Source organism: Euprymna scolopes, chromosome 2 (assembly GCF_053919585.1).
Source record: "Euprymna scolopes isolate OS-2025 chromosome 2, ASM5391958v1, whole genome shotgun sequence".
NCBI classification, from domain to species: domain Eukaryota; kingdom Metazoa; phylum Mollusca; class Cephalopoda; order Sepiida; family Sepiolidae; genus Euprymna; species Euprymna scolopes.
Window position 1 is genome coordinate 148,690,379 of NC_136483.1, and position 18,926 is coordinate 148,709,304.

Sequence of the window (18,926 nt, forward strand, 5' to 3'; positions counted from 1 at the left end):
CGAGTCTAATTAGCAATAAAATCCAATCCCTTCATTGTAGAGATACCTAGATGTCGGATTTTTTTCATTCTAATAGCTTCTTTTCTCCTGGAGCTTGACTTTGGAATTTCCTCTTGTTTTCTGTCAATACCAACATGCAGAAATTTAAATGTAATGTGAACAAACATATTGCTGCTCAAACTCTTATTCAGGTTGTCCACTGTATATCTGTCCCTTGTCAGAGTAGCCCCTTATGTTCTCGGTTGCAATATTCCTTGTTTTAAGTAAACGGGATTAAAATAAAAAATATATTTATTTTGGATATTTTTCAGAATATTATCGATTAATCACCAAAATTTTAATTCTTCAATTTTTAACAGTAGTTTCAGTTTTATATGTAAGTTAAACGCAATTAATTTCGCTCCCTCCCCAAAAAAAAAAAAAAATCAGTTTATAAATACTATTTTGGAATTTCAAATAGCCGAGGTCAGCTATTATCATATTACAGCTGAGTTAATCAACGCTTGTTTCCTTAAAGCTTTTTGATAAACGTTACTATTAACAACATAAATTATTTTAAAAGAAAATTAGTCGGAAAATAGTATTTTAGTTTGCCTATTCATTTGTGGAGAATTTTCGTTAAAAGTGTAATATTTGATATTTAAAAGAAAATATAAGCCTGTGCAGCTTCCATAAATATTGGTTCTGGGTAAAGTGGTCAGCCATGTTGTTGGTTTCGGAAGTAAGATATACCACCGGAATGCAAAGAATTGCGGTAAAGGTCGGATAATTTACTTCTACATTTTAAACTTTAATTCAAGCATTGAAATTAAAAGTGGTTCCTTTGGTATGACAGGAATGCATGAAACATTAATTTTGCTCCTAAACCACAAGACCCATTCATTTTACCTGTTTTCTGGAACTAACAACATTGCTGACCATTTTACTCACAAGCCACAACTAACATTTAAGGTAACTTAAAAGACTTATTATATTTTTTACTAGCGGCTGCGCCGCGTCGGCACACACAACGCCGAGTCAAATACAAAATCGAGTACACTCAACACCAAGTACACTCACCATCGTCTTACCATCAACGCTTACCTTGCGAACTCGGAGTACGGGAAATTTCCATATGCACAAAACAAAATCACTGAAAAAAAAATACCTTAATTAAGGATAATGAGTAAACGTTGTATAAAATGATGTTTAAAATATACTACGAGTTTACCTGGATTCGAACGTGGAATCTCCTGATCCGTAGTCAGACGCGTAATCCATTGCGCCACAATCCCGTCTGTATGCCGAAAGATGTTACCGCGATTGTATACATACAGTGCTAAATTCCGCTAACATGGGCAGGTAACTTTTTCGACAATTGCACGAAACGGTCCAAACCCCCTTATTTTGTGTGACTCGGCATTGTTCGTTACGAACCATATATATATAGATAAGGACAATCTAGGGACTCACACATTTCAGAGGAAAAAGAATTTTTCAATTCGATGCATCCGTTCGAAATTTAGAAATTTATTAATAGTATAGATTAAATATTATGTTTTTACGCAAATCCGTCGCAAATGAGTAGATAAACGAAAAGAAATGATTTTGAACTAATTTCTCAACTGTATTTGCTTAAAAAAAAACATTTACCTTGTAAATAGTAACACTTACCGGCCTTTTCCTACATATATGAAAGGTACACAATACACGTTAAAATATTCTTCCGTTTTGAGATTGCGTTGCGTTTGACCAAAGTCTTCATCGACATTGAACTCATCAAGTTTCTATCTATTAGTTTCACCCCTTGGCTCTTATACTATATCGCGTTTATTATTGTTATTCTCTCTCTCTCTCTCTCTACCCCCCCCCACTGTCTGGGTCCTGGATATGACCTTAAACTATATCCAATGATGAGGCCCCAGCTTACGGGCTTTGGGGAATGTAGAGCCACCATTTAATTGCCATTGCTCCCAGGTCCACTCTGACCCGGAGTGGTAGTACCTGTTAGGGTCCCAACTGTGGGTTAAATAGAAACCGATTTGAAAACAACAAATATATTCTATTAAAAAATTTTTCTTCAAAATCTTTGGATTCGGCATTAAATAACCTGAAAAGGGTTGATATGCCGTAAAACAAAAACAACCAATCAACCTAACCATTGTCTGTTTATTAACAGTCGTGGTTAATAAAGAACATAAAGTCTAATAAGATTGAAATACTCCATTAGAAACAAAGTAGAATATCACCGCAGATGGTAATATTATTTTGATATAGGTGGAGAGAGAGGAGAAGGGGGAGAGAGATCGGAAAAAAAGGCTAACTTGGAATCTAAAAATATATTTATTTATCTGGCTTTGCAAACTTTTCCCTTCAATTAAACGATTTAATCGGAGATAAACCTGTGATCTTAGCTGTACATTAAACTTACAACTCACGCCTGCTAAAAAGTGACATGGTGATGTTTTGGAAAGTCTTTTTTAGCAGCAATCAGATGGAAAAATGGTAATTAATTAAAAGCTACGAAAAAAAGAAAATAATCTACATTCAAATTATTGACATAAACATCCATCTAAAGATTTAATAAGTTGATTTGAAAAAGAAAAGAAAGAAGAAAATCTGTAATTTGAAAAATCGATACGACGATGCCCTTTGTTTTAAATCTATATAATTAAAACAGTAGATATATGTGTCTGTGTGCAGATATTTAACCGATAAACTATTAAACTACTTGTTACATAACATGGAAATTAATAGGAAATAGTTATCATACACCTAGGATGGATTGTAATGAATAAAATGTTTGTTTGGATAGATCAATAACTCGTACAGAAATATGTCGGTAAGATAAAATGCGAACTGTTTATTTCAACTTGCCGACATTAAAAAAAAAAAAAAAAAATTCAATTTTCACTCCAAACAAGGCACAGTGCCACTTTCAAGTAGAGGGCTACTATCGGGGACATAAGCGGCAGGGTTATTATGAAGGGAGATGAGCAGCAAGATGTCTGTTCACATTACACTTGAACTTCTGCATGTCAGTACAGTTGGGAAAGCAGAATCCTGGAAGGGAGTTCCAAAGTCTAGCAGTTTTGGGGAAGAAACTATTGGAGTAAAAGGCTTTCTTACACCTAGGAATCTCTACTGTGTATGGATGGGATTTAGCTGCTTGTCGGGGGTTTCGGGGGGCATTTACGTCGAGGGGGATACAAGTGCTTGTAGTTCGTCAGAGCATTCACCATTAAAATACTTGTAGAATAGGCAGAAGGATGCAACATTTCGTCGATGGGATAGAGGCTAAAGCTTAGATTACAGTTCAGGACCTATTAGGTTGGCGACTCTCTTTTGAACCTAATTCTATTACTTGTGCTTATGCGCAAATTCAAAGGTAGCTTGAAGAGGTCTACATTTAAAGCGTTCTCATCTATTAATTGTAGGTAGGGAACGCGACTGGAGCACTAAATGTTTTGGTTTAGATTTTAGTTAATACCACCCAAGTCATTTTTTTTTAAACTTTTGAAATCAGGACTATATATTATTTACAATATAATATTTAATAGAGAAATGGCTCTGTAATAATAAATACGAAATCTGCATGAATCAAAATATATTTTAGCGTATTTTATTACCAGGCAAGGCTGGGTGCCCCCTACTAATAATTAAATAAAAAGATATTTTTTAAAGGAAGATGACCGTTTTTGATGAATACATGTAAGATATATGCATATTATGAAACTAATACCTAAAAATTGATTGTATTTTTTTTTCATCTATCTTTTCAGGCCAGGGACGAGTCAATCAACTTGGAGGCGTATTTATCAATGGACGGCCTCTTCCGAACCATGTCCGGCTCAAAATCGTCGAATTGGCCGCGCAAGGGGTTCGCCCTTGTGTGATCAGTCGCCAGTTGAGGGTATCGCATGGATGCGTGAGCAAAATCCTCCAGCGCTACCAGGAGACCGGCAGCATTCGACCGGGTGTGATTGGGGGCTCGAAACCGCGGGTCGCGACCCCCGAAGTCGAGAAGCGGATTGAGCAATACAAGAAAGAGAATCCAGGAATTTTTAGCTGGGAGATCCGCGACAAACTGCTCAAGGAAAACGTGTGTGATCGCAGCACGGTGCCCAGCGTCAGCTCCATCAGCCGCGTCCTACGCAGTCGATTTCACACCGAAGATGATGACGAAGAGTGCGATGACGACGAATGTGACGATGATGACGAAAAACGACTCAAGATGGCTCGGAATGACAACGGTAGCGACAAAAACACGAACCACAGCATCGACGGAATACTGGGCGAGGTCAAGTTGCATAGATCTGATAAAGATGGTAAGATAACGCTTTGTAATTCTGAGAGAGATAAATATGAAATGACAATTTTTCAGACAAAAATGAAAATTCGTGTATGGAATAGTGGATTATCATGAAAATAGGCTAGTAGAAATAAGAATACAAACGCATCATTAAGGTTGAACCAATATATTTCGATTGATTCGTTCGACCATATTTATACCAAATGAATATAGTCGAAATAATTGACCGAAAGAATAGAGTAGAAAATTGATCTTGGGTTTACTCTTAGCAGCCGACTACTCTCACTTCCCTTCTTTTGTCCTTTAGTTCTCGCATTCCAGAAGCGATGTTTCTGACAAAGAGGGAACAATTGCTGTTTTCTGGATTAGAATCTATTCCCTCTAATACGTATCATTGGAAAGTTTTTGACCTTGAAGTACTATTTTTTAGTTCCGTACATCAAGTGGCTTCGTGCCTTGTCCGGAGCGATTTCCATTAAAAAATATCTTGCTTTAGTTTTAATGATGTGCTTTTATCTTCCTTTTTTTACCAGCATGTTAACATGCTTATCGACTGTTCCATAAACTAATTGGCAATTATAATTGTTTTTTACTTTGATCGCCCCATCTAAGACAGGTTTCCACTCAAACATAATGAGCTACTGTGATAGGGCCAGGTTTATAGTGAGATTTATAGCGTGGTAACCTGGTTGGAGAATTGGACAGCAGTATGTCTCTTTTTCATCCTAGCACGGCCGAGAAAAAAAACTGGAAGCAAGGAGGGGATTCCAAAGGCAAACAAACGTTACGAAGAAATAAGTTATTTGATAAGAAAATATTCCAGTATGTAAGGATTTCTACAGTGAATGGATAGGATTTTGAAGCTAGTCGAGTCGGTCTCTGGTATTTAAGTTGAGAGAGGGACAAGTGCAGTAAGTTCATCGGAGCACATTCCATGGTTATGTTGTCTATATGAACAATTCTCGTATGTTTTTGCGAGTTTCAAACCGAAACGTAAAGAAAAAAGAAACCTAATTCAGTCGCGAGACTGCATATCTCCGCCTGACATTATCAGGATGAGCTTATCCAAGCGTCACTTTTCTATACTATATGAAATATTTCCGAAATTATACAATGGAAACGTTGAAAACTCTAAAACTATTTGCCTGATCATGTTGAAATTTTGCACGATGGCTACCGCTATAAAAGAACATCAGATCCATGCATCACATTTAAAAGAAAGAAAAGAAAAAATTTCGTCAGAATTTCAAACCTGTCAATTAAATTATATGCGGGACTTCATTGGCTACAGTATGAACCAAGTAGCGAGTATCTACGATTAACACAAATAACGTTATTGCCAAAGGTGCGACTTTCATTCTGATCTTCATTCTAGATGTCCCAAAATTAAATTATTCATGGAAATCGTTCAAGACAAGGCATAAAACCACAACAAAATTATTAAGTTCCAACAAATTAGCCAGCAATAAATATTAGATGGATAAATTCTGATCCAGCGAACAGCAATTCTTCTCCATTTATCAGAAACAGCTTTCATGGAATGCGAGGACTAAAGGACAAAATAAGGGAAGCAACTTTTTATTCTTTTCAGAATCAGTTCGAAATTAGAACATGGCCGATATTACGACCAAGTGTGATTACAATTGATCAAGCGATGTGGACGCTAAACGATACACAAACAAACAAACATAACCACTTTCGTTACTAATTTTATCGAAAATAAATAATTTAAAAACCTGGTTTTATTACTGGTGGTATTGTTATACATTTCATTATCCGTTTTTTTGTTTTGTTTTGTTTGTTTTTTTGTTTTTTTTAGTATAGTAAAATGCACGTTAACATATCATCCCAGTTTTCTGTTAATTTCATGGCGGAATTTAGAAACTGCGACATACGGACACGAATAAAAAAGAGAAAATGCTTAAGTTATCCAATTGTGCACGCGTCTTGAGAAGTCCATGTTGACGATAAACGAGTGAAAAATAGATTTGCGCTTAATAGCAAACGAACAAATTTGTTACAAATTAACACAAGAATGGCTAAGGAGGACGCAACTGTAAAAAAAAAAAAATTAAAAAATTAAAAAAAAACGGGAAATAGGAATAAAAAAATTGAATAATTGCTGAAAAAAAAAAAAGAACTGACAAATGAAATTTATAAAGAAAAAAATATAATAAACGGATAATGAAACGTATAACAATACCACCAGTAATAAAACCAGGTTTTAAATGCTAATCGACTATTTATGGTCCAAGTTCCGTATGCTAGCAGACGTCATATTTGTTTGTTTTTTTTTTTTTGTTTTTTTTTTGCTTTGTCTTCTTTGTATGATAATGTTTACAGTTTCCGCTCGTTTTTTTCTTTTCTTTTCTTTCTTTTTAGCTCTTGTTTGCATTCGCCGTTTTATGATAAATTAATAACATAAAATGGAAATGTTAAACGATAAATCATTTAACAAAACAAAGCGGAGAAATCCAAAGGGCAAATAAAAAAAGAAGAGTATACGGCATCGTAATCTTGAAAATTGCTGTCGTAATACTATTAGACTTCCGGTCGTGTTTACTGCGCATGTCACATTTTGCGCAACGCATGTGCCTATTGGTCACGATTGATTTAAACTAAAGAAAGTAGACGCACCCTTACCAAACAAAAGAAAAAAAAAAGGGACGAACGTGTGCTGAGGGAGGGGCTATTGACTTAATCTGACCTAAAGGAAGAATTACACAAATGTTTAAAATATGCAACCATTTTAGACGGCTAAAAAGAAATGAACGAATAAATTTTCGGAAAGAGTCTCGGACAATAGAATTGACGGCCGAACGATTTTTTGTCTCCGTTTTTTTTTTAAAGGTTTACGTCTGGTCTAAATTAACATGGACACTTGTCGAACAAAGAACGGAAGTAGTCGATGTGAAGCGGAAGTCGAAAAAAGTGAGAAAACGGAAGACTCTGTGGAAACGACGATGTTTAAGTAAATTGCAGACACTTGCTTAATAAAGGAAAAAAGAAATGGTGGGAGTAGTAGTAGTAGTAGTAGTAGTAGTAGAAGAAAAAAAGAAGAAAGTATTTGAAAGTTTATGGGTTACTAGATCAACGCTAAATGACTAGCGACATTTAGAATAAAAGAAGACAAATGGACAGAATATCTATTAAAGATGTGATACCGGAAGAAGGGTACTTCGATTTATGGCTCGAAATGATTTCCTTATTTGCCTTTCGTATTCATTATTTTTAATGCCTATATATTTTAAGTCCACAAACTAATAGTCGCCTACGATTACGATTGTTAAGTGATTATAACTAAAACGTTAAAGATTCCTGACGCTTCTTCAAAAAATTTCTTTACAAGGCGCTAGTAATGCACACACAAACACACAATACACACACACACACACACACACACACACACACACACACACACACACACACACACACACATATATATATATATATATATATATATATATATATATATAACGATATATTGCACTATAGTGATTTCTAAAATAATTTTTGTACATATAATTTCTTGGCTCTTTTGTTATTTTACCTAATTTTGTTGTCTTCCCTTGAATAGAACTCTTCTGTCATTGTATTTGTGCCGAAAACGAAAGACGTCATGGCAATATATAAAGGTTGCATCCAGCGAAGAACGCGAGAAAAAAATCTGTTTAGGCAATAAAAATAGTCTTATGTCGTTCGCTTTGTTTTGAATTACTAAATAAGCAATCATTTTCATTTAAACTTCAGCCAGTATTATGCATCTTAAATTGAGAAACAGCACGCTTGAAAAGTGTCAACATTATGTGAATGATCCCTCCGTTCAATCTCAAGAGCCAATGGATACTCCTTGTAAGAGTAGCTGCGCGTGTAGTTGTGTAGCAAGGGTGCGCAATCACCAACCACACCTCTCCTGAATCGGCACTGCTAGAGTCCAGTGGCAAGGAGAAGTGCTAGACGACTGCAAACAATGGTGAGATAAGCGGAAAGCACAAACAGAAATTCCTAAATGGTCACCCATTTTAGTACTGACCAAACTCAATGTTGCTTAACTTCGATGATTTAACGGGAACTGGTGTGTTAACGTGTATTATTATGTGAATAAGCGAAATCAAAACAAGATGGCGACCGAATTTAACTTGATGTCGTGTGGTTTTGCTAATTGATATAATTTTGACCTTTTCAAGCGTGCTTTTCTTAATTTTAGATGCATAATACTAACTGAATTTTAAATGAAAATGGTTCCTTATTTAGTAATATGTAAGCCTGGGTGCCCGGCATTGCTCGTGAGTTTGGAGGTGGAGCAAAAAAAAAAAAAAGTTGTAGTAGGCAGGCAGGCTCGAACCCGTGATGCGAAGGCGGAAAAGAAAGTGAAAGAAAATCTGACGTATTACCCCTGCTCCATGATGCGACCGGAAGTTCGGAACGTTAAATTAGGTAAAGTCAATCCAACCGATACGACGATTTGCAAAAATGGCTCGCAAAAAAATCGACTCATCCTTGTAGAAAACTGCCCAGTTGATGGTGAAGGAATTAATGTTTTTGACCAATTTTTCGACATGTGTTGTCCGAGACACCGAGCTTCAAAATGATACCGATCTCATGAAAATCTGTTGTCTCTGTCGAAAGTTTTAGGCATACATACATACATATATTAAACAGACAGGTGAGATTTATATTATAGATAACTAAATTGTTTGAAGTAGCTGAGTGGTTCTGGCTACTCTAGTAAGTTGCCTTAATGAACTATTGTTCATAGTTGTAACTGGTAATATGCTTAAGTTTAAGGCTTTCGGCGTGTCTTTCGGTGTCTCTCCCAAGCTGCCATACCTTTCCGTATTCATGGGTTATATCAACCAATCATATCCTTGTGTGTACTAGAAGTACTCATATTCATTACATCTGTTTGATAGAGTACAAGTTGTACATAGCCGACGTTTCCCGAGACGCAGTGAAGTAATTTTATTTTTTTTAATTTTCATTTGTTTGCACCTCTCCTCGGCCGTCGAGTTAACATAAAAGTGTAATATTTAATCGATTCTCAGTCAGTGAGTAATAAATCCTTTTATACTGAAGCAATTTTTTTTATTTCTATTCCAATCCAGAGTGTCCCTTTACAGGAAGATTGATTTTTCCCCACATTAAAATTCTACCTTATATCCAACTCTACACTTCCCTTGTGGCGAGGCAAGTAAATAGGGATTACACCTATTCTATTCCTCAATCTAAAATATGAATGACCCCCCCCTTCTGATTTTTATTATTAGGTGATTATTTTAAAATGTCTCATATAAGCAGTCCTATGAGCCGGACTAATTATTAAAAATAAATTATAGCGATATACATTATTATATTGCCAATAACATGGTACAATAATACAAAATAAAAATGGGCGAGTTAAAAGATTATTTTGTCGGCTTAAATGCAATTTAGGTCTGACTTTGAAGCTAACTTTGTATTATTTGAATCATTCAAACTACTGTTTTCTATCTTGACAGCCTCTTTCATATCCTCAATTGTCTGATAACGACAGCCTCTAAGGTTTTCTTTGAGTTTAAGAAATAATCAAAAGTCACAGGGAGGAACTGTGAAACTTTTACAGTTCTACTATAAGAAAGACAACTGCCTAAAAAATAAACAATGTAAAAATACAGAACATGTGTACATCTATACGTCATGTAAATATTTATCGATAGCAACTTTTAACCGGGATATGGTAGGCATTGTCACTACACCTTCAATTAAGCTGCACATGAACTAAAGTCGTCTGATTATCGGCTCATACTGCTAAGGTTAAATATACGGCATCATCATATCGATACAAGTTAAACAACGTTAAGCCAACTCAGTAACAAATGGGTGACCACTTGGGAATACCAGGCGCTGTATGTAGAAGCACGTCACCTTGGCTGTATACATATAAAATATATAATAGCTTTCGTAAATCACCATTAACTTTTTTTCATAAACTGTATTTTATCTAGTCTAAGTCTACTTCTCTGCAAAGATCCTGCCTTGGCAAAGTTCAGAATAGACTTCGTAGTCTAGTGGGGTATGCCCTTTTCCCTTCCATGCAACGTCGTTCTCACTGAATAGACGTTGCGAGTCTGTCTCTGTTTTATCGTAATTTTCATGGAAAGTGCTCGCCTGACTTCCAATCTATGGTTTCCCCCTCTCGCCAAACATTCACGAGAAACACTCGTCTAACTGAAGCCACTATCAATAATTTTCCCCATTCTTATCTGTGCCTAAACCTAAACATTGATTCAATGAACAAAGCTTTTTTTTAAGAACTGCACACCTGTGGAACTCTCTCCCGTTTACCTGCTTTTCAGCTAACTACAATATAGCTGTCTTCAAATCCAATGTAAACAAGTTCTTGGTGAGTCGTTCCCCTTAAGTAATCCAATTTATTAAATTTACACTTCTGACGATACTATAATATTGTCCTTTTGATCACTGTACACTCTTTAACGCTTGACCTCGAGTGGCCCCTGGGCCTTGATAAGTGGTGATTCCTTTGTAAAAAAAAAAGAAAAGAAAAACTTCCAAAATCTAACGTCGTCATCTCCCCTTACCGGGATAATCATGTGACTTCGGACCGCTTGTGAATTCTAGATTCCCTAGAGACTTTCTCCTTCAGTAGAAAACTGTTTAACCTAAAGATTAATGCCGCAGCTTGGCTATATAGTGTTACGTCATATATAATGTCAATTTAAATGAAAACAAAAAATAGAGCGATTACATTGCTTAATCAGATTTGTTGAGTAACCAATTAAAAGTAACAGTGCTTCACGGGAAATGCATGTTACTGAAAACAGTATCGGGCCTGATATTATATGTAATCGATGAAATCAATTTGAATTTTTATTTTTATTTTAAAGACATATATTAGTAATTGACTGGCTAGGTAGAACCAGATATCGATTTGTCAAATTCAAAGTATCTAACTGACACAATTTTATATATTAATGACTTGCTCTAGATTAAAACTATTGATTTGGTTTGGTTGTTTTGTTTTACCGCATATCAAAAATTTTCGGTTTATTAAATGCGAAATTCGGCCATTTTGGTAAAAGTTTTTCATGCTTCAAAATTTTTTATATCTTCAAATTTATTATTTTTGATATTTAGTTTTGTTGTTTTATTTTACGGTATATCAGCCCTTTTTGTGCTATTTTATATAGAATCCAATAATTTTGGAAATAATATTTTATGCTGCAAGTGGTTTATATTTTCAAATATTTATTTATAATGTTTAGTTTGGTTGTTTTGTTTTACAGCATATCAACTCCTTTCGGGTTCAGCTCGTTTGGCAAGAAAATTTACGCTTCAAGTTCTTTATATTTTCAAATATCTATTCATGGTGTTTAGTTTGGTAGTTTTGTAGAGAATAATGCTGTTTTTTGTTTGTTTGTTTTTTAGTTTTTTTAGATGGGTTGCAGAACATGATTGAGTTTTTCCGAAAAAACAATAACATCAGATTTTCGTGCATTTAAGTCAGGAAACCGTATTCTGTAGACAACATAATATGTTAGCACCAGAGATATCTATTAAATTAAACACTAGCAGCTACGCTCGGCTTTGCTCGGGCCACGTGGGGGTGTTGCTTCGGACCGGCTGTGATTAATATGGTGGCTTCGTTTAACGCAGAGATCACATTTAGCTTATGCTGCTTAAGTTCGATTTTTCCGACACCACAGAGACGTATACGTGTTCAATTTTTATGGATGTTATAATAATAGACTAAACCTACTAGCAAACTCGTTTAAATATTCTCTATCGATTATTTCATATAATATTGTACCCAATGTATAGTCGTGATTTCAAAAGGTAAAAAAAAAGTATTTGAGTACTATCAGCTAGAATCGAAACCGAAAGAAAAACTTTATCATTCAAAGCTGGTGATGTAACCACTGTACCAACGTGACGCGTATATGAACTGATTCAAATAAACTAAAGATAAAAGATGAATGTACAAAATGTATAACGATTTTTTTCAATTTTGACCCGTTTTTTTTTTTACCCCTTAAAAACTATTTGAACCAGTAAAAGACCCATAAAAGAACGACCCATTAAAAAATCGAATCATTGAGGCCCCTAGTGCCGCTCTGCGATTTGTATTTATTTATTTATTTTTTTTTTACACAGGAATCACAACTTATCAAGGCCCGGAGGTCACTCGAGGAAAAGGGTTAATGGATATACATTAATCAATGTGATTGTAGCGTAGTAAACATTAGTGGGGATTTTGTAAATTGGATTATTTAGGGGGACGGTTCATCAAGAACTTGTTTACGTTGGACTTGAAGACAACGAGATTGTAGTCAACTGGAAAGCAGGCAATCGGAAGAGAGTTCCACAGGCGTGCTGTTCTAAGAAAGAAGCTTCGTTCATGGAATCTACGTTTAGGTTTAGGCACAGATAAAAAGTGTGGGAAATTATTAATAGTGATTTTAGCTACACGAGTGTTTTTCATGAATTTTGGAAGAGATAGAGTTTGAAAATATAGAGACAGACAGACAGACAGACACACACACACATATAGCCTTATATATATATATATATATATATATATATATATATATATATATATATATATATATATATATATATATATAAGACTAGAAAATTAGAAAAAATTAAACACCGAATTATACGATATAAGGAAAAAAGGTAACAAAATCACATATTTTTGTCCTCGTTTTTCTCTTTTCTTTTTTGTAATCCTAAGTAGACTAAATAAAATACAGTTTAGGAGAAAAAGTTAATGGTGATTTACGAAAGCTATTATATATTTTTATATGTATCCAGCCAATGTGAGGTAAATTGACACGTATAAAATAAAATAGAGACTATCTAAGCCCAGAAGAGTGGGATTTAAGGTGACAGGGTCAGACAAGAGGGCGGAGGGTACACGCCCCGTTAATGATAGCCGCACGCTTCGTCTATTCATGGTTTTCCCCCTACAACGCCCTCTGGACACCAATCATGAGCTACGATCAACGTCAATTAGCTGCGGTCATTTCTAAGTGGCAGACAAACCCAAGAGTAATAGAGAGATCAGTAGGTATTAGCGTAGAGACCTTGTCCACATTAGCCTTCTCTCTTCTCCTCTCCCACTCTCGATTTCTCTCTTTACTGACGCCATTTTTTTTATTTATTAAATTGTTGGATTGGACATCGATTATTAATGTTCTTGCCTCTTTCTTTTTTTCTTTCTTTCTGTCTTTCTTTCTGAATTCTTTCTTTGCCTATTTTGTACTTCGTTTTTTCCTTTCTTTCTTTACTCGTTTACTTTGCATGCGTTTCCTTTTTTTTCTTTTTGCCTATTTTTTACTCCCTCTCTTTTTTTCATTTTTTTTTTCTTTCGTTACCTCTTTACTCCTTTCCACTGTTGTTTCTTTCTTCACTCATTTCCATTTTCTTGCTTCCCTCTCTTTTTCCCTCCCTATCTATCTATCTATCTATCTATCCCTTTACCTATTTTTTTCTTCAGTATTTCATTCTTTCTTTTTTTTTTTTTTTTCTCCTCGGCATCTCTTTTTATCGTTTTCTTTATCTTTCTATTAATCCTTCTCCGCCAAATGTCTAGACATCGCTGTAATCATTGGTAGCCAGCTTTATTGCAGGAGGGACAAGTGGGCAGGGCCAAAAATCGTTACCCTGGTCGTGTCAGACCGCTGAGGTGAGGACCCGCAGCATCTCGTCCTCCAGTTCAAACTCTAAACATTGGTTATGATTAACTTATATAGCCTTGTGATTGGTGTCACGGCTATCGTTAGCGGGTAATTTGGTCATCACGCAAGAAGGGCGATAATAAGCGTTGACATTATACACACGCACATGCGCGTGCGCACATGCACGGACCTATCTAAAATGATATATTAGAGTAGCAGTGTCAGAATCTTTGGGAAAAATCGCCATTGCAAATTTGACACCCCTAAGACAAAACTGCGAATAAAATATAAAAAACTCGTAATTTCTGTTTTTAAAGTGGGTTGTTTATTTTCTTTATGGAATATACTTCCAAAATAAACTATTAAAGTTGTTTCAAACATAGTAAAAATATTATTTCTTATTTGTTAAAAAAACCGTGTTGACAAAATATCCGCTCGCGGTGATTGAATACGTGGACGTTTTGTCTACACGGTCTTTTAACAAATAAAAAATAATATTTTTATTATGTTTTAAATAACTTTAATAGTTTTTGGAAGTATATTCCATAAAGAAAATAAACAACCCAATTTAAAAACAGAAATTACGAGTTTTTTTTATATTTTATTCGCAGTTTTTTGTTGCGGGTGGGGTGTAAAAAATTCCGCCAAAATTCTGACACTGCTAATCTTAGAGTTTCTGAAATAAGGGGTAACTATATAACATCTTGTAGGATGCCCTGCTCCCAGAAAAAAAAAACAAAAAAAAAACAAACAAATAAAATAATTGAAAAAAATACACACACATACGCAGACACATACGCTCATGAATACGCATCTAAATCGGCATCCGCATTCAAACTTATAAACGCATCAACACACACCAACGCAGGGCATGCGCAATACATACACACGTACTTGTATACGCGCCTATATTTTGCATCCTAATAAAAGGCTACATGTCTGTCTGTCTGTCTGTCTGTCTATCTGTATGTCTGTCTGTCTCCATATTTTCAAACTCTATCTCCTCCGAAATTAAATATCACAGAGCGGCGTTAGGCACCTCAAATGATCGGATTTTTTTATGAACTGTTCTTTTATGGGTCTTTAGCCGGTTCAAATAGTTTTTCAGGGGGTCAAAAACGGATCAAAATTGAAAAAAAAATCGTTATACATTTTGTACATTCATTTAGTTTATTTTTAATCAGTTCATATACGTGTAACGTTGGTACAGTGGTAACGTCACCAGCTTTGAATGCTACAGTTTTTCTTTTGGTTTCGATTCTAGTTGATGGCACCCAAATATTTTTTTTGTTTACTTTTGAAATCACGACTCTATAATAATACAAGCTGACCCCCCCCCAAAAAAAATCAAACAAACATAGAAAGTATATCTAGAACATATGCTGTAGAACGGAGAAAAAAAGGTCAAAGACCCTAATATTTTAATGTGATGCTTTGAATATATAATAAACTAGTTATGACCAAAGTTTCATTTCATTCGGACAAAACACTAAGAAACGGGGCCTAATTAGAGTTGGGGCCCGTTTTTTGAGGGGGGGGGGTCACCGTGTATATAGGAAATCTGGACAAGATAAAATATCATATTTAAGCGTATTTTACGACTGGGCAACGCCCCACCCACCCGCTAGTTATATATAGATTTCGCGTCTCTAGGCGCATTTATATAGTTATTCATAGATGTTTCCTGACCTATTCAACTCTGTGATCAGATACGCACACACAAACACATATTTTCTGAGTAACGCGATGTTCCGACCTTTGCTGTTGAACTCTATATAACTAAGCTTACACATGTCTTCTTTTCTTTTTCATGTTAATTGATAGTGGCTGGTCTAAGGGCTGCATATCAGACTGCAGAATTAAAGGTTAATTTGCAACTACGTACAAATCCTTCGACCCGTAGTAATTGCATAAGCATGAAACACTAGTATCTTTAATTAATTATATATTTTATATAAAAATATTAAACATCATCTATCTATCTATCTCTATCTTTCTACACACACACACGCACACACACACACACACACACACACACACACACACACACACATATATATATATATATATATTTGTTATTGTTGTTTTTTCAAGTGATAAACACGGTTAATATTGGCTCCGCCTCGGAGCTCATTTTTTATTTTACTTAGAAAGTCGCCCTTTAATTTGTTTGGACGTATATAACAATTTTATTTATTTATTATTTTTAAAATAGTAATATATATATATATAACACTTTATGTGTGTGTGTGAGAGAGAGAGAGAGAGAGAGAGAGAGAGAGAGAGAGAGAGTTCCCCATAGGTTCCGAAGCGGTTGAGCCTATCTTTTGCAAATTTCACACAAAGCTAATCTATATGTCCGACATTGTTCTGAAATATGTTTTGTACAGAAATTGATCGGATAATAATCGAAGATCTAACAAATTTCGATCTTAAAAATAGATTTTCTCTTATAGCTAAAGATGAATAATTTTTATAGGGGAATATTTTACGTTACACCGGCAAAGGAAGATAATAAAATTTCGGACAAATTCTTTCTTCTTAAAAATTAAAAGAAAAAAAAAACAGATTTATTATAATCTGGAGATATAGTTTAGTGGGAGATCATTATATTACAGATCGAATGATCTCCTGTTCAAGCCTGGATGTACTTCACCATTTTATTTCAATTTTTTTTTAATGGGTTCTATTTACGATAAAAGAAGAGGTATCATTTTAAATCGTGGCAAATCATTTCTTCGTTTGCATATTCTAAAACTAAACATTAATCAAAGTGACTTTCCAGGGCATTCATTAAATTATTTATTTATTTATCTTCTTTTTTTTTCTTTTGTGAATTAGTCCAACGGGCAAATTATTCCTCGTAATATATAATAATCAATAGAAGATTGATTCTTACAAGGAAGCCAACTTCCGGCCTTCTTGATCCGGGAGCAATTAATTAATTAAGTAATTAGGTTTGGTCAGTGTGGGGGAGACACTTCATATCAGACAATTGCTAATTATTTGGACCCTGCCAGAGTGCCCGCTTGAAGGAGCTGGTTTTCCTCTACATTAAAAACGACCTTGTGTCTAATTTGCTCTCGTGGGGAAGCAAATAAATATCAATAATGCATACGCAACCTTCATTAATTAGAATATCATGTTTAAGCGTATTCTACGACCGGACAACGCCGGGATACCATCTAATATAGATAGTGTGTTTTGAAAAATATGGCAATTAAACTACACAGAATTTTCCGTGTGTCATCTTTGTGAGGAATCCTTAGGTTTCTAAACCTTACTACCTAGCTCTACCTATGTATTGAGCACCGTTGAAATAAATACTGAAAAATTTGACGCATAAAATTATACCTTCGTATATTAATTTATGTGATTAAATGAGGTAATCATATATATATATATATATATATATATATATATATATATATATATATATATATATATATATATATATATATATATATATGGTAAGTGAGCGACACAGAAATGTTCTGTTTCATTTCCGAAAGATTTCTTCAGGCGAAATACCAAATTCATCTATGCATAAAATACAAACTATTGTATGCAGCTTACTTGCTTTATATTTTCTATACTTCTAGTAAACCCCACTCATATAGTGAGTATTGTTGAAGTAAACACTCAGACCTGAAAAATATTTGTTTGATTTTTTTTTTTTTTTTTTTTTTACACAGTGATCACCACTTATCAAGGCCCGGAAGCCACGCAGGGATAAGGGTTATTTCATTCTTTCTTTCTGTATATTGTTTCCAAATTAAAAAAAAAAAAAAAAAAAACTCCGGTACATGTCAAAATTAATATGTCAATTTCAGATTTTACGAGCATGCGCTTTTTAGCTATCCAAAGTTCGCCTTCAAAAGATTTTCTAATATCTTTATAAAGAGGGCTGCTTTGAAAGAACTTGGATTCCATATAAGGGCCGCTGCGAGGAAGGTGGGCTCTCTCTCTACCGCGCTAGAAAGCTACTTACACTTGAAAGTATCCTGTACCTCTACAAGGTCGCCATTCGCCCATGTATGGAGTATTGTTGTTACATTTGGACTGGTGCATCTACTACTAGTCTCTCCCTTCTGGACACGGTTCAAAAGAGAGTCCCCAACCTGATAGGTCCTGAACTGTCATCTAGGCTTCAACCACTGTCCTATCCACGAAAAGTTGCATCCTTCTGTCCATTCTACAAGTATTTTAATGGTGAATGCTCTGACGAACTGCAAGCCCTTGTACCCTCTTGACGTAAATACTTCCGACAAACCCGACAAGCAGCTAAATCCCACCCCACACAATAGAGATCCCTAGATGTAAGAAAGCCCTCTACTCTAATACTTTCTTCCTCCAAAGTGCTAAACTTGGGAATTCCCTTCCGAGTTCCTGTTTTCCCAACTGTACTGCCATGCAGAAGTTCAAGTGTAATGTGAATGGACATCTCGTTGCTCAACTACCTGTATAGTATCCCTGCAACTTATGACCCCGATAGTAACCCGCTACACCAAAGTGGCACTGTGCCTTGTTTGGGGTTAAAAATGGAATAAAAAAAAAATTAAGTTGTTTTATTTGTCTGTTTTCTGCTTTGTAATATATTTTTTTAAGGCGAACTTTTAATATTTGAAAAGCATGTGTTCTAAACTGATTGCTTTAATTTATTTGGAAATATTTAAAAAGAAATAATGTTCGTCTACAATATATAAAACTTTAGAAAAAAAAGAAAGAAACTATTTGAATATATATTTTAATTCAATATATAACCCGTAATGTTTTGCTCCTGCATATGACCTTAAACTATATCCAGTGGTGATGCTTCAGCTTGCAGACTTTGGGGAGTGTGGAGCCACCCTTTAATCGCCATTGCTCCCAGGTTCACTCTGACCCGGAGTGGTAGTACCCGTTAGGGTCCCAACTATGAATTAAATAGAAACAGATTTGAAAACAACAAATAT

General features: G+C 35.0%; 1 protein-coding gene across 3 annotated transcripts in view; it reads left to right on the plus strand.

Annotated features, from left to right (window-relative positions):
- The window catches only part of LOC145297537 (paired box protein Pax-7-like), a 405,080-nt gene that overhangs the window by 305,187 nt on the left and 80,967 nt on the right, over window positions 1-18,926 (plus strand). For all 3 annotated transcript variants that reach the window (XM_080143496.1, XM_080143507.1, XM_080143516.1), the window contains one exon: window positions 3,762-4,307. In XM_080143496.1, the coding sequence (XP_079999622.1) occupies window positions 3,762-4,307 (546 nt within the window). The remainder of the gene's footprint in view (window positions 1-3,761; window positions 4,308-18,926) is intronic.